Below are 12,458 nucleotides of genomic sequence, written 5' to 3' on the forward strand. Positions count from 1 at the left end.
CCACAAATAAAGTGCGTGTTGTGGGTCTCGCTCACTGCAATATAACATCACCTGATTAAGTCAGGCCAAGAGAAAGAAAAAAAATGTCCAATACTGTGATTTAATTCCATTTATTTAAAGAGGCATATATATATATACACATGAAACATTAAAAAGCTTTCTTCTATAGCAACTAGTCCTAAGGAAAGCATACATTTGCGACAACTCTATGGTGTAGAGGCATATTTTCTCAAATTAGATCTACCAAAAATTATCATACCATACAAATGCAAAAAAAAAGTATTTAGCTTAAAAAAAAAAAAGGGCCTTGTTCTTTGGTAGCATTGGTGTTCTTTAACCATGTATCCGTATTAGGACAAACACTTTTTTGGGGGGGAAAAAAACATAATTTCTTTTTTTAGCGTCTTCCAGAATGACAGAAATTTTGAGCAGTGTTCTTTTTCACTCATTATAGTATCAATAACAACGGTAATTTCAGTTGTAAATGAGATAATTTCAGATAAAAATATGTAATAAGTCTTTGACCTTTCCGCAGTGAAATGTCGGACACCCATGATATGTTTCTCATACACACAAAGTCTGGTAGTACGTTTACATGACACGATGTAGTCGTTACCTTCGCACTTGTCCACATTAGAGGTGACTTAAATTATTGAGACACACACTAATCAAATATCAAATGAGTCAATGAGTGCACGGTAACCAACCAGACGATCAGTTCACCTCTCTCCTTCACTAGAAATTCTGTGAGAAATTTTTTTTACATATGTGTCAAGACGCGGTAGAATCAGGTGCTCGTCAATTTTTGGGCATGTAGAGTTTTATTGATATCATCTAAAAGCTTTAAATTCATTTGCCTTGCTTTCTATGATCGAAAAAAAATACCCATCTATCTTGAATGGAAGTCGAGATATTTGCGACTGAAGAAGGTGGGGTAGCCCGGTTTCAGAGGTAACATTAATGCGAAAATGGCCACAAAAGTTGGGTAACTTAAATAGCTTGAAAGCCCTCGAAAAACTGAAAAATTACATATTCTGTGACTTCAATCAATGCCTGTCCGAAAAATTCACAGGGAAATGTATTTTACATGGACTTGGATATAATTATATAATAGGTGTTGAGCTAAAAAAATAATATGCCATACTCATACTGGCAGAAAAACGCCTGTTTCTTCGATTTCATTATTATGACAGGCACCTGATTTCACCACGATGCCTCACATATATTGTCTGTCTTTATGAAGCCGTCAGCATATTTCACTTGTACCCATGCTTTCCGTTTGCTTTATTTTTGTCAACAAAAATCGAGAACGTATGGTATTTTTTTTTATTATATCAATTTTTGTTGCTTTGCTATGTTCGGTAGGATATATATGGCCTGGTGATGAATGGATTCTAAATATACAGAAAAATCTCGGTAGATAAACACAACGTTCTCCCTTCGACCCAAGATTTTGAATGTCTTAACCAAGGTACTTGTTTGCCAAAAAAGAACATATATGAAATAAGACTTGGGGCTTCAGACAATGAATGTTACAGCACATAGCATGTTTTAGGCCGAGTACATTTCACCGAGGTTTGACTGACTGTACTTTCAAAGCCTTTTCAGGTTGGGTTGTTTGTTGTTTTTATTTTGCTCTATTGTGAAAAATAAACCGGTCTTCTATAATTATAACAGACCATAATACTATTGCTCTGCAGGTTCGTTTTCTACTGCATTACGATGCCTTTGGTTTGTTCTTTGGGGCTGTGGACTTATTGCATATCTAGTAAATAGGTCGGTCTATAAACTACTTGATCATAACATACTAGTACTGTACTACTCCTGCGGTTACTACATGATACTCAGCTGACCCTTTCACAAAGTACGGTAAAACCCTGACAACACAAACTTCACGGAAATAGAGAATTTCTTCACATTATGCAGATTTCGTGTTAATTAAAAGACTTTGCAAAGCATAGCATAAAAAGGGAGGGGGGAAAAAAACCAAAACGGATTAGAATCGTTTTGCGGTAACAAGAATATTGTGTTAAATGGCTCCGTGTTCATAAACACCGTCAACTGTACTACCATTAGTTTGCTCTATGGCCACGTATTTATGCATGGTTTTACAAAGCATCAATCACACAACATAAGGTCAGTTGTCCGAGAATAGGCCCATCTTTAGACCTTTTCAGTGAGGATCCGAGAGGACCCACTACTTCACATAGTAATAAAGTTTATACTAAAATAAAAACGTTAGTAATCCTTTCTTCGGCTGCCTTCAGCTCTCAGATCTCAGATCATAGGACAGAAGTGAAGTTCACTGGCACATGTCCCAGAACTGTTGGGAGTGTCTAATAAGGGAGTCGTCCAGTCTGTAGATGTGAACACACACGGCATGGGTGACAACAGCCAGTCATTTATTCAAACCAGGAGATCTCCAACTGGTACTGCACACAGTCAACATCTGGTCAGACCGGTCCTACACACTGGTTAACATCTGCTCGGATTGATCCGGCACACTGTAAACTTCTCACACCTGTGGTGAACACTCTGTAAACATCTGCTCACATCGGCCCCCGCACACTGTAAACATCATACTCCAGTGAAGCAGAAATGAGCCGGGGCAGAGTATACACCATCACCACCACCTCACAACTTGGGTACGCACGGTACCACTTCTCCGACTGACAGGAAGCCGAGACAATTTCCCCACACACTCAGTTCTCTCTGAAACCACCTGTGGCCCTGTTTGCCTTCTGGTATCCATCACCTCGTCAGGCACTGTCCTTGTGGACAGACTGGTGGTCGGGCAATAAAACAGGATTGTGGGCCTGCGTACGCACACATGTGGGCGTGTTTGTACCATTTCAAGATTTAAAACGATCGATACTCAGGGAGGTCCGCGTTATTCAGTGGGAGTCGTGCATAGAAAAGTTAATGGGCGGCAGGCCGTGCGTGTGGAAGGGCGGCGGGGGGCCCATGGAGCCGTTAAACGCCTGTCCCATGTGGCCGCGTGAGTCAAAGCTGTGCGGGTACAGGGCGGCCATCGTGGGCATCATGTGAGACTGGGCCGAGTGCGGCCGATTGTGATAGAGCGAGGCCGCCTGCGGGCCGTGTTGCAGGGAGGGGTCCATGGCTTGGTGCGGGCCGCCGGGGAGGATGGGGTTGGTGTGGAGGAACTTGTTGGACGAGATATTGTCGGAGGGCGTGCCCTCGTTCCCGAACAGGCCGAACGGGGACATGTGCGGCGCCATGGCCATGGAGTGGGGGGAGATGCCCGCCGCGTTGCCGTGGTTACCTGTCATGGAGTTCATGCCGAAGCCAGCGGGCTGAAAGAAAGAGTTCTGCGCCCTTGTGTGGAACAAGGGGAAGTGGGGGCCGGCGGTCATGTCCGCCGCTGTCTTGGAGCTGGAGTTGGAGATCTGGCGGGACGGCGTGTTGAACATGCCGCCTAGGAAGGGTGTGTCCGCCTGGTGGGGGCGGGCAGCTGGCGGGGACATGTTCTGGGTCAAGGTCGGAAAGTTCAGGTAGGGGAAAGAAGGCTCGAACACATTCTGGGACATTGAGCATTCCATGTCCGGGGGGAAGCCGGAATGCTGCGAGGCCGTCGTCGTCTTCTTCCGCGACGAGGCAGAGGAAGAAGAGGAGGAGGAGGAGGACGCAGCCTTCCTCTTCTGCATGTTGCTGCTGTTGCTGTTGCCCCCAGCGCTGCTCGCGCTGCGGTTGTGGGACGAGGACGAGTGGCTTGACACCGAGGAATTCTGGGCCTGTGGGTGCTGGGAAGGCTGGGCCCGGCTCGCAGAAGACGAGGAAGCCGAGGAGTGGCCTTGACCTTGGTTTAAAGCCGAGCTGCTGTTGCTGCTGCTGTTGGCCCTATGGCTGGATCCCCCACTGCTGCTGCTGCCGCTGCCCGACATGGAGCCCGCTGAGGACGTCTTCTTCTGATTCGACTGCTTTCTGGGGGCTGGCTGCGGCTGCTGTTGCTGCTGATGTTGTTGCTGTGGTTGTTGTTGCTGTTGTTGCTGCTGTTGCTGCTGCTGCTGGTGATGGTGGTTGGCATCAACTCTGGAACAGTCCCGGGAGAAAGACTGTGCAGCCATGGCAGCTGCCCCATATCCCGACGAGATTTGAGCGTGTGGGTGGGAGAACCCCATGGCTGGGTGTCCCATGGCGTAATCGTATGGCGACCTTGTAGGCATATCGCGACCATCAGGAAGGTGCCGCAGCGGCATCGAGGCTGCGGACAGTGAGGACGACGCCGCCGAAGAGGAAGGGAAGCCGACGGGAAAGAAGTTATTGTGGGAGGAGGAGGAGGAGGGTGCGATGGAGGAGGCGGAGGAAGCAAGGCGGCCCGTGGGGTCGAGGTGAGCCATGCTGGCCGGAGGGTGCTGGATGGTGTTGGGTCTCTTCTGCTGCTGCTGGTAGATGGACTCTGGGGTCGACTTTGACCCGTGGTAGCCGCGACTGCTGCTGCTGCTGTTGTTGTTGCTGCCGCTGTCCATGCTACCACCACTACCACCACCGCTGCCACCACCACCACCGCCACCTCCACCACCAGCTTTGCTGCCGACTCCTGAAAATGAATTCGCAGTCCCCGACGCGCTTTGGCTGGATCCCGAGCTCTGAGACTTGCCTTGGTGAACCCCAGAGTTAGAGTTCCCAGCCATGGGCTTATTGCTATTGCTGCTGGGTCCCGTAGGGCCACTTGACGCGCTGTACGTCGGCGACTTGGCTATTGGCGGTATGTCCAGTTTGGGTTGGTTGCCGTAGGTCATCAGACTCGAAGGCCCTATTCCATAATTGGGCGTGGCGGAAGAGGGGTCCTGGTTGGGTCGCGAGGACGGGTGCTGGATCTCCATGTTGCCCAGAGGGTGCATGGCCAGAGAGTGGTGGGTGGACGAGGAGGAGGAGGAAGACGAAGACGCGGCCGCCGAGGACAGGCCCATGGAGGGAGGGTGGGGGAAGAACGGGTGGAGGTACGAGGAGGGGTGGGAGCCTGCCGCAGACTGGGGGAGCGAAGGCTGCATGGAGGAGGAGGAAGAGGGTCCCCCGCGGTTGGGAGGGGGTCCCCCCGCACCCCCACTACTGGCCCCCGAGCCAGTGCCTGCGTTGTTGGCGCTACAGGAGGCTTGCTGGGGGTGGGAGCTGGAGGAGAGGGAGAACGAGAAGCCACCACCTCCCCCCGAGCTGGGGTTAGAGGTCATGGGCATCGTGCCTGAGCTAGGGACGGCGGGCGCCGAAGTCACGTTGGAACTCATACTGGAAAAGTTGAAGCTCTCGTTAGGCAGCCCCCTGGTAGCTCCGCCCCCTTGCGGGTTGGACGCATTTGGGTGCTCGATAATTTTGTCCACGGAGTACTGGTTCTTCTGTTGTTGCTGCTGCTGGCTGTTGGAGGTGGGGAAAGTTTTGGGCCCGCCTATGTAGCCTGCGGTGGCTTGCTCCTGGGGATTCTGGGACGCGGCTGACGGGCTCATGTGTTTTAGTTTCATGCTGGAGCCGCTGGGCGGGGAGGCAAAAGTGTTGCCATGAGGGGAAGAGTCCGGGGGTGGGAACAAAGGGGTCAGGTTCGGAGACTGTTGGGGCGGGTGGGAGAGTGGGGGGACGCCGGATCGCTGATCCATCATGGGGCTGCTGTTGACTTGAGCGTTCTGCTGAGCTTTCTGACACGACAACTGCTGTTGTTGCTGCTGCTGCTGCTGCTGTTGTTGCTGTTGCTGTTGAGCAGCGGGTGACATGCCATGGACAGAGCCCGGGTTGCTGGCCGAGCCCGGGGAGGCATGGAGCTTCGGCGAAGGGAGAGGGGTGGTGGAGGCCGATGGGGGTCGAAGGTTGTGGGGACTGCTCTGAGGGGGCAAGTGGGTCGGCGTCTGCCGATGTTGCTGTTGTTGCTGCTGCTGCTGTTGTTGTAGTTGTTGTTGCTGTTGTTGCATCTGTTGCTGCTGCTGCATCTGCTGAGGCTGCTGTTGCATCTGTTGCTGCTGCTGCATCTGCTGCTGTTGAAGCTGCATTTGCTGCTGCTGATGCTGCTGTGCCTGGTGCTGTTGCTGCTGCTGCAGCTCCATCTGCTGTTGTGACGGTGGGCGTGATTTCTGCTGGGGCATCCCGAGACCCAAGTCGTTGCCGGCCATGGAGACGTGCGTCAATGGCTGCGTGCCCGCTCCTTGACTGCCCGCCCCGCGCCTCTGTTGCTGTTGCTGCACACAGTTGTTGTCAGCCACAGCCGCAGCCGCAGCGGCCACCACAGCAGCGGCGGCAGCCTCCTCCTCCTCCAGCTCGGAGGTGATGGGCTTGAGGGGAAGTATCTCGGACAACACGTCCAGCGATGAGGAGCTGAGAGAGGGCATCTGTGACTCCATGGACGGGGCGGTGCTGGAGGGCTGGCCTGTCTCTAGGTGAGACATGGACGACGGAGACGCTTTCATACAGCTGTTGGGGGAGGTTTTCGTGTTGAGGACCGCTACAGAAGATGATGATGCGATAGAGAGGGAGGATGACGATGGATGAGACGGGGAAGACGAAGAAGATGGCTGGGAGGATGGAAGAGAGGTTTGTGGCTGGGGTAAGGAGAGGGTCATGGACGAGGTCAAAGATGACGAAGGAGTGGACAAAGAGGCTGAAGGCGAGGAAGAGGAAGACGGAGCGTGGGGGAGGATGGATCCTCCGGGCTGAGGGGGGCTGGAGGGAGCGGTCATGCTCTCTGGGAGTGTGTTGCCAGGAGACTTGGGGTCCAAGGGCGGAGGCGTGTGCATTCGGGAGGAAGGCTGCGCGATCGACGAAGGCGAGACCAGCTCTTTCGCCCCCGGAGTGTCCATCAGGAGCGAGTGGTTGTGATTCAGCGGGGGCGCTGGGGTTCTCAGAGCCGGCAGCTCCACATCCGAAGGGGACAGCACTCCGTTCTGAAGCGAGGGCGGGCTCGAGTTCAAGATGATCTTCCCCGGGCTCTGCTGATTGAAGAAATCCACGATACTATCCTCGGGGAGCCCGATGGAGTTCTCTTGGTCGTCGTTGTCGTTTCCTTCCAGTTTGGGCGAGCTGTGGAAATCCATGACCGGGAACTCCATGGCAAAAGATTCTTCCAGACTGCTAGTGAGGTTGGCTTCGGTCACAGAGGAGTTGCCAGCCTCTTTCTTAGCAAGCGAGGCCTCCGTGGTGGTGGTGACCGACGTGCTGGAGCACGAGCTGACGGGGCTGAGCGGGGAGTTCTTTGACGGGGACGTTGAGGAGAACAAGGGAAGCGACCGGGGCACGTTGGACCGCGTGCTGGGGCCGGAGAAAGAGACCTGCGGCGTCGTGCTGGCTGTGGAAGCCGAGGATTTGAGCTCAAGGGGTAATGTGGACAATGATGATGGTATCGAAGAAGGCATGGATGATGGTAACGACGATGAAGATGATAACAACAGAGCTGAAACGGAGTCTGTCGATTCAACATTAGCAGATGGCAGGGGGGCGGGAACCGAGCATGGTGACAGCAAAGACGGCGTCGATGCCAAAACTGCCGAAGACGACGGACATGTTGGATGGGTTACTGCCGCCACCGGCACTGACATTGACAAATGGTCCGACACTGACGCTGCGACAGGGGCACTTTTCTGATTCTTGGCTTCGCTGCGAGTAGTAACGCTACCAGTCTTTGCATCAGCCGACACCGTGGCCGAATCCCCTGCAGCCTTGCTGGATTTACCCTTACGAGTGGCCGGCGTTTTCTTTGTGGGCGACTTGGAGGGGGTCGGTGGGGGTTGCAAGAAGCTAATGGCACTATCGTCATCATCCACAAATTCGTAAATGTCTGAAGACGCACTCATCGGCGCCGGCACTAAGGACACACTCATTCCGAAAAGCCCCATGTCCGCCATCGACTTGGGCGGCTCTTTCTGCTTTGGAGCAGACTTTTTCACCTTCTTTGCTTCACTTTTTGTTGACGCGTTCCCTGTCGCCTCTTTCCTCTTCCGCGACCTCTCCCTGGTGGTCGCCGACTTTGACTCTGGCACTTTGACTTGGAGAGTATCTATGGGGTTCACCGTGGCAACGGCCGCAGCCTCCACCATCAGCCCACGGCTTCCCTCTCCGACAGACAGAGGGTTGGCCGAGTGACCACTGGCGATACTGTTATTGAACACGGCCGTTTCCTCTCCCGTCTCTGAACTCAGAATCTCCATCTTGTCCACCACATCCATCAGACTGATGAAGCTGCCGTCCGTGTTGAGGAGTTTGGACTCGGCGACAGAATTTAAAATCTGCTCCTTAACAGCCTCATTCTCATTCACCTCGAGAACCGTCAGAAGCCCGTCGTCCTCCCCACCATCTCCCTGCGACGCGCTGACAAACACTCCATTAGCGGCAGCCACACAGTTTCGACTTTCTTCCTCTTCCCTGCGTTTCTTCTCTTCTTCCTCCTTCGCCAACCTTTCCTTCTCTTCCTTCTCCTTCCGTAACTCCGCTTTGGTTTTGCGCTTTTTGGCTGGCGCTTTTTTCTTGGTCTCCACAGGTGTCGGAGCCACAGAAACAGAATTGTTCAAGTCCGAAGTTTTGGTCCGAGGAGTCATCCCATCAGAGGAGAGAACAGACAGCGAGGTCACCACGGGAGCTATGCTGGCAGCAGCCGACGACTTCTTACTGCGACCTTTGCCCTTTGCCGCTGGTTTCTCCTGCAGCAGTCCAATTTGGCCCATGGAATCGGACAGAGAGAAGGCGGGCGTGTCGCAGGTGGAGCTTGCTGGCGAGGAAGACACGGCTGAGCCTTTGGTTGGTGCGGGGGCGATGGGAACGTAGGATTTGAGTTTTGGAGACACGTTACTGGCCACCGTGATGGGCGAGGGCAGTTTCATGCTGACAGTACCACCGCTGTTGTTGTTCTGGGTACCACTACCGCTGTTGCTAGAGGCCGTAATGATGTTCAGAGCACTCAGCTTTTTGGAAGAATCTGGGCTCTGCAGCTTGAGCTTACCGTCCACACCCAGGCTGTTTGACAGCTGAGCGAATACATCCTCGGGCCGGAACGGGCCGGCCACAATCTGCATTTCACTGGCAGAAGTCGCAGCTGTGGCAGAAGCGGACACGGCAGAGGAGTTTTTGTTGCTGAAGATGGTGGCAGACATGGGGCTGAGCAGCTGAGAGGAAGATATGGTAGACATGGCACTAGAAGTCAGCTGCTGCAGTTGTTGCTGCACCGACTGGGGCGGTGGCTGTTGTTGTTGTTGTGGTGGTTGTCGCTGCTGCGTCGTTGTCGTCGAGGCAATGATGGGGGACACGAGCGGCGTGGTCAGCTCCCCGCCACACAGCGCCGTCTGCTGGGAGGAAGAGCCGGCTCCCCCCGCGACCCCCAACCCAACAGGGGTCAAGGCCTGCGGGAATACGGAGGAGGAGGCCGGCAGGGAGGAGGAGGCCGGCAGGCTGGTGGACACAGACAGGCTGCCCATGTTGGGGCTGAAGGTGGACTGTGCCGGGGAGGTGGAGCTGCCTCCGCCGCAGTTCTCGTCAATGATCAGCTGGATGTTGTCGTCCTCCTCGTCCCGCGGCGACTGCTTCAGCGAGATGTGCAGCTCGCCCGTCGACGATGAGCCAGAGTTGTTTAAATCGGAGGCTGTAGACACGTTCAGAACACCTCCAGCACCCACAGACCCACCACCACCACTAGTGGCGCTGTCGCCCGCGTGCGGGTACTCCGAGCCGTGATTCTCCCCGTCCATCAAAATTCCCGCCGTGGCGGTTGCCTGGGCCAGGAGGTCCGTCTTCTGCACCGCAGTCAGCGTTGTCTTCCCCTCCAGCCCCTGTTTCGGACTTTTGCTCTTCGATGTTTTTTCGAACGTTCTGCCTCCGCTTAAGACAGTCTTTGACGAGGTGGACGACATCGGTAAAACGGCAGCAGCAGCACTGGCTGGTGTAGACAGCTGTATCTGCTGCTGCATGAAGTGTGGCGAAACCTCTAAAGCGGCCACGGGAGATAATCTTGCAGACGACGGGGATCGCCTCCTGTTCTGGGACGTCTTCGAGCTCAGTGGCCCCGCCGCGGGAAGTTTCCCCGACGAGGACACAGCTTTTCCTCCACTGACCACAATTTGCTGCGGGATGACCGACGGCAGAATGGCAGGAAGGGAGGTCACTACCCCTGAAGCTCCCGAGGCCATGATTGTGGCCCCTGATTGAGAAAATGCAGGCGCCAGCGGTGGGTAGTTCTGTGTGCACAAAAGAATAAAGTATTAGTTTTACAGCACTTGCAACACAAATAAGTCATATACATGATGAAGATCAGACGTGTTCCAAGAGAGTAACATACAAAGAAAAAGAGAAAGATAAGGACGATAGATGTTTGATAGAAAAGAAGGAACAAACCACACTGGAGCACCCGTCAACCGTGCACTCACACACAAATCAGGAAGGGAAAATTTGTACCAGATCAGATAAAGGATTTGAAGGAGTCAAATATATTTATGAACCCTAAAGAAAATTACTTTAAAAAACAGAAACAACCCCGTGGGGCAGTGCCACTGACTGACGTGTCTTTACGCCATTCCCAAAAGGGGGACATATCTCGTTCAAGCATAGTAGAATTGTAAATGGGCTGATTCATGTCAGGCTCATAACTGTGCCTCATCTACAACAGGGAACTGCTGCTTTTTCTTTCCTGATCCTTACTATTGTCTTTTCCTCTACTTCTTTTGTATGTTATTCACTCCCTTGTGACCTGCTATTTCCGGGGTGCCTTGACAGTCGAAGCAGGCTTTGTGCTGTTGAAGCTAGAGAGGTGAGCAGTCTAAGTCTGATTCCCAGTAAAGACTTCTCTGTTGACACCCACCCTTTGGCGCTCATATGACCTTATGCAGCTGCGAGCGCCGTAAAACCCTCTACTATAAAAAACCCCTCCAGAAACATTTATGTGCTGGAACAATACACACAGCAAACAGGGTTCCCTTTAACACATTCACTTTGCTTCCTCCAAGATACATTATACTTTATACAGTAAACATGGATAGTTCGAATTCATCGTAACCGGCCTCGGTAGCTCAAGGGATCCGTAATTCGAGGGGTATCTCACAACGACAAAAAAAGAGAAGGAAAAAAATGGGACCACAGGCACACTTCAACGAAAGTGTGATTTCGAGTCTTTTGCGTTCAGCCTATCCGTATACTACCGTAATTTGTTAGTGAATGCCGTACAGAGTACAGTAAACTTGGTAAATCAAGAACCAGCACATAACCTAAACTATGTTACTTTATAAAAAAAACCCAGTCAGGGACACAATATTATGACAACAGATTCCATAACAACAAATAACATAACATCAACTGGAACTGGTCGGGGTGAAGTGTAATAAGTACATTAGTCCTCTCAAAATTCTCCAACAGACAAATCTTGGACAGGTCCTGGAAATTCAGGACGGTCCGCTGACCTATTTACCAAAGTTCTATCTGCTCAGTACCTAGTTTTGAGAAATTTTACGTAAAAAATTGTGAGCTTTACAACACGGTCAAGCTTTTTCAAATGCAGTTCTTTGAATATCTTGATAATGACACTGAATAATCTTATAATTTTGATAGAGCAGACAGAACATTTGTGAGGCAGCGTGGTGGAATCAGGCTCTCATCAAAATAATCAAAGTGAAGAGACTTGCATTTTTCCTCAGGTTTGTGAATTTTTATCAACTTTTTGTTTTTTGGCTCAACACCTTTCATGCCCTTTAAAGAGCTCATTTCTGTGTGGATTTTTCTGAAAAGCTTTGATTAAAGGCACAAAAATATAAATTTTCAATTACAACGGACCTAAGCTAAGGAAATAACTAATCTTTGGCGGCCATTTTCTCACTCATTTTACCTCTGAAAACACGTGACCCCCACCTCCATCATTCGCAAATATCTCGACTTGTATTCAAGATAAATGGATATTTGTTTCATCCAAACAAAGATAAGTGAACAAGCTTTAAGATGATACCAATAACTCTACAGGCCCAAAATTTGACGAGAGCCTGATTCCACCACGCTGCCTCACATTTGGTCTCTGACCTCAAATTGGCCAAAAATGTCAGATAGAACTTTGTCGTTCTAAAGTAGCAACCGAACCGCGGGTGGCAGACACACGACAAACGTACCTTGGTGAGTCTGGTAGCCGAGGAGACAGCAGGGGAGGGAATACAGGCGCTGACTGAGGCGGTGGTCACCGTGCCAGAGATGGTACTGGAGGCCACCACCACGCCCCCTGCGGCGCTCCCCGTCAGCTGGAAGGGCGCTGAGCCTAGCATCGGCGTGCCCGAAACCATCTGCAGGAAGCCCCCGGGGGCGGTCGAGATGGTCGGAGTCTGGAGAGGGACTTGCGGGTTCAGCTGGAGGCCGGGCCCGGGCCCGTTGATCAGGATGGGCGGGGCCGACAGGTTGTTGGGGTCAAACTGGAGGGAGAAATGGAAGGCCGTTGACGTATGTTAGTCTACTGTTTACTTTGATGAATTGACTCGACTTGAACTGCAGCTTAAGAGAGAGAGACG

The 12,458-nt window shown here is 52.0% G+C and overlaps 1 protein-coding gene across 1 annotated transcript in view; it reads right to left on the bottom strand.

Moving 5' to 3' along the window:
• Positions 1–2,894: 2,894 nt before the first annotated feature.
• Positions 2,895–12,458, bottom strand: part of LOC101848926 (mucin-19) — a 20,022-nt gene continuing 10,458 nt past the window's right edge. The window contains exons 9-12 of the mRNA XM_035972935.1: positions 12,069–12,362; positions 6,001–10,157; positions 4,050–5,616; positions 2,895–3,968 (exon numbers count right to left, since the gene is read on the bottom strand). Coding sequence (XP_035828828.1) covers positions 2,895–3,968; positions 4,050–5,616; positions 6,001–10,157; positions 12,069–12,362 — 7,092 coding nt within the window. The remainder of the gene's footprint in view (positions 3,969–4,049; positions 5,617–6,000; positions 10,158–12,068; positions 12,363–12,458) is intronic.

Source organism: Aplysia californica, unplaced genomic scaffold, assembly GCF_000002075.1.
Source record: "Aplysia californica isolate F4 #8 unplaced genomic scaffold, AplCal3.0 scaffold00913, whole genome shotgun sequence".
In the NCBI taxonomy this organism is placed as follows: Eukaryota; Metazoa; Mollusca; class Gastropoda; order Aplysiida; family Aplysiidae; genus Aplysia; species Aplysia californica.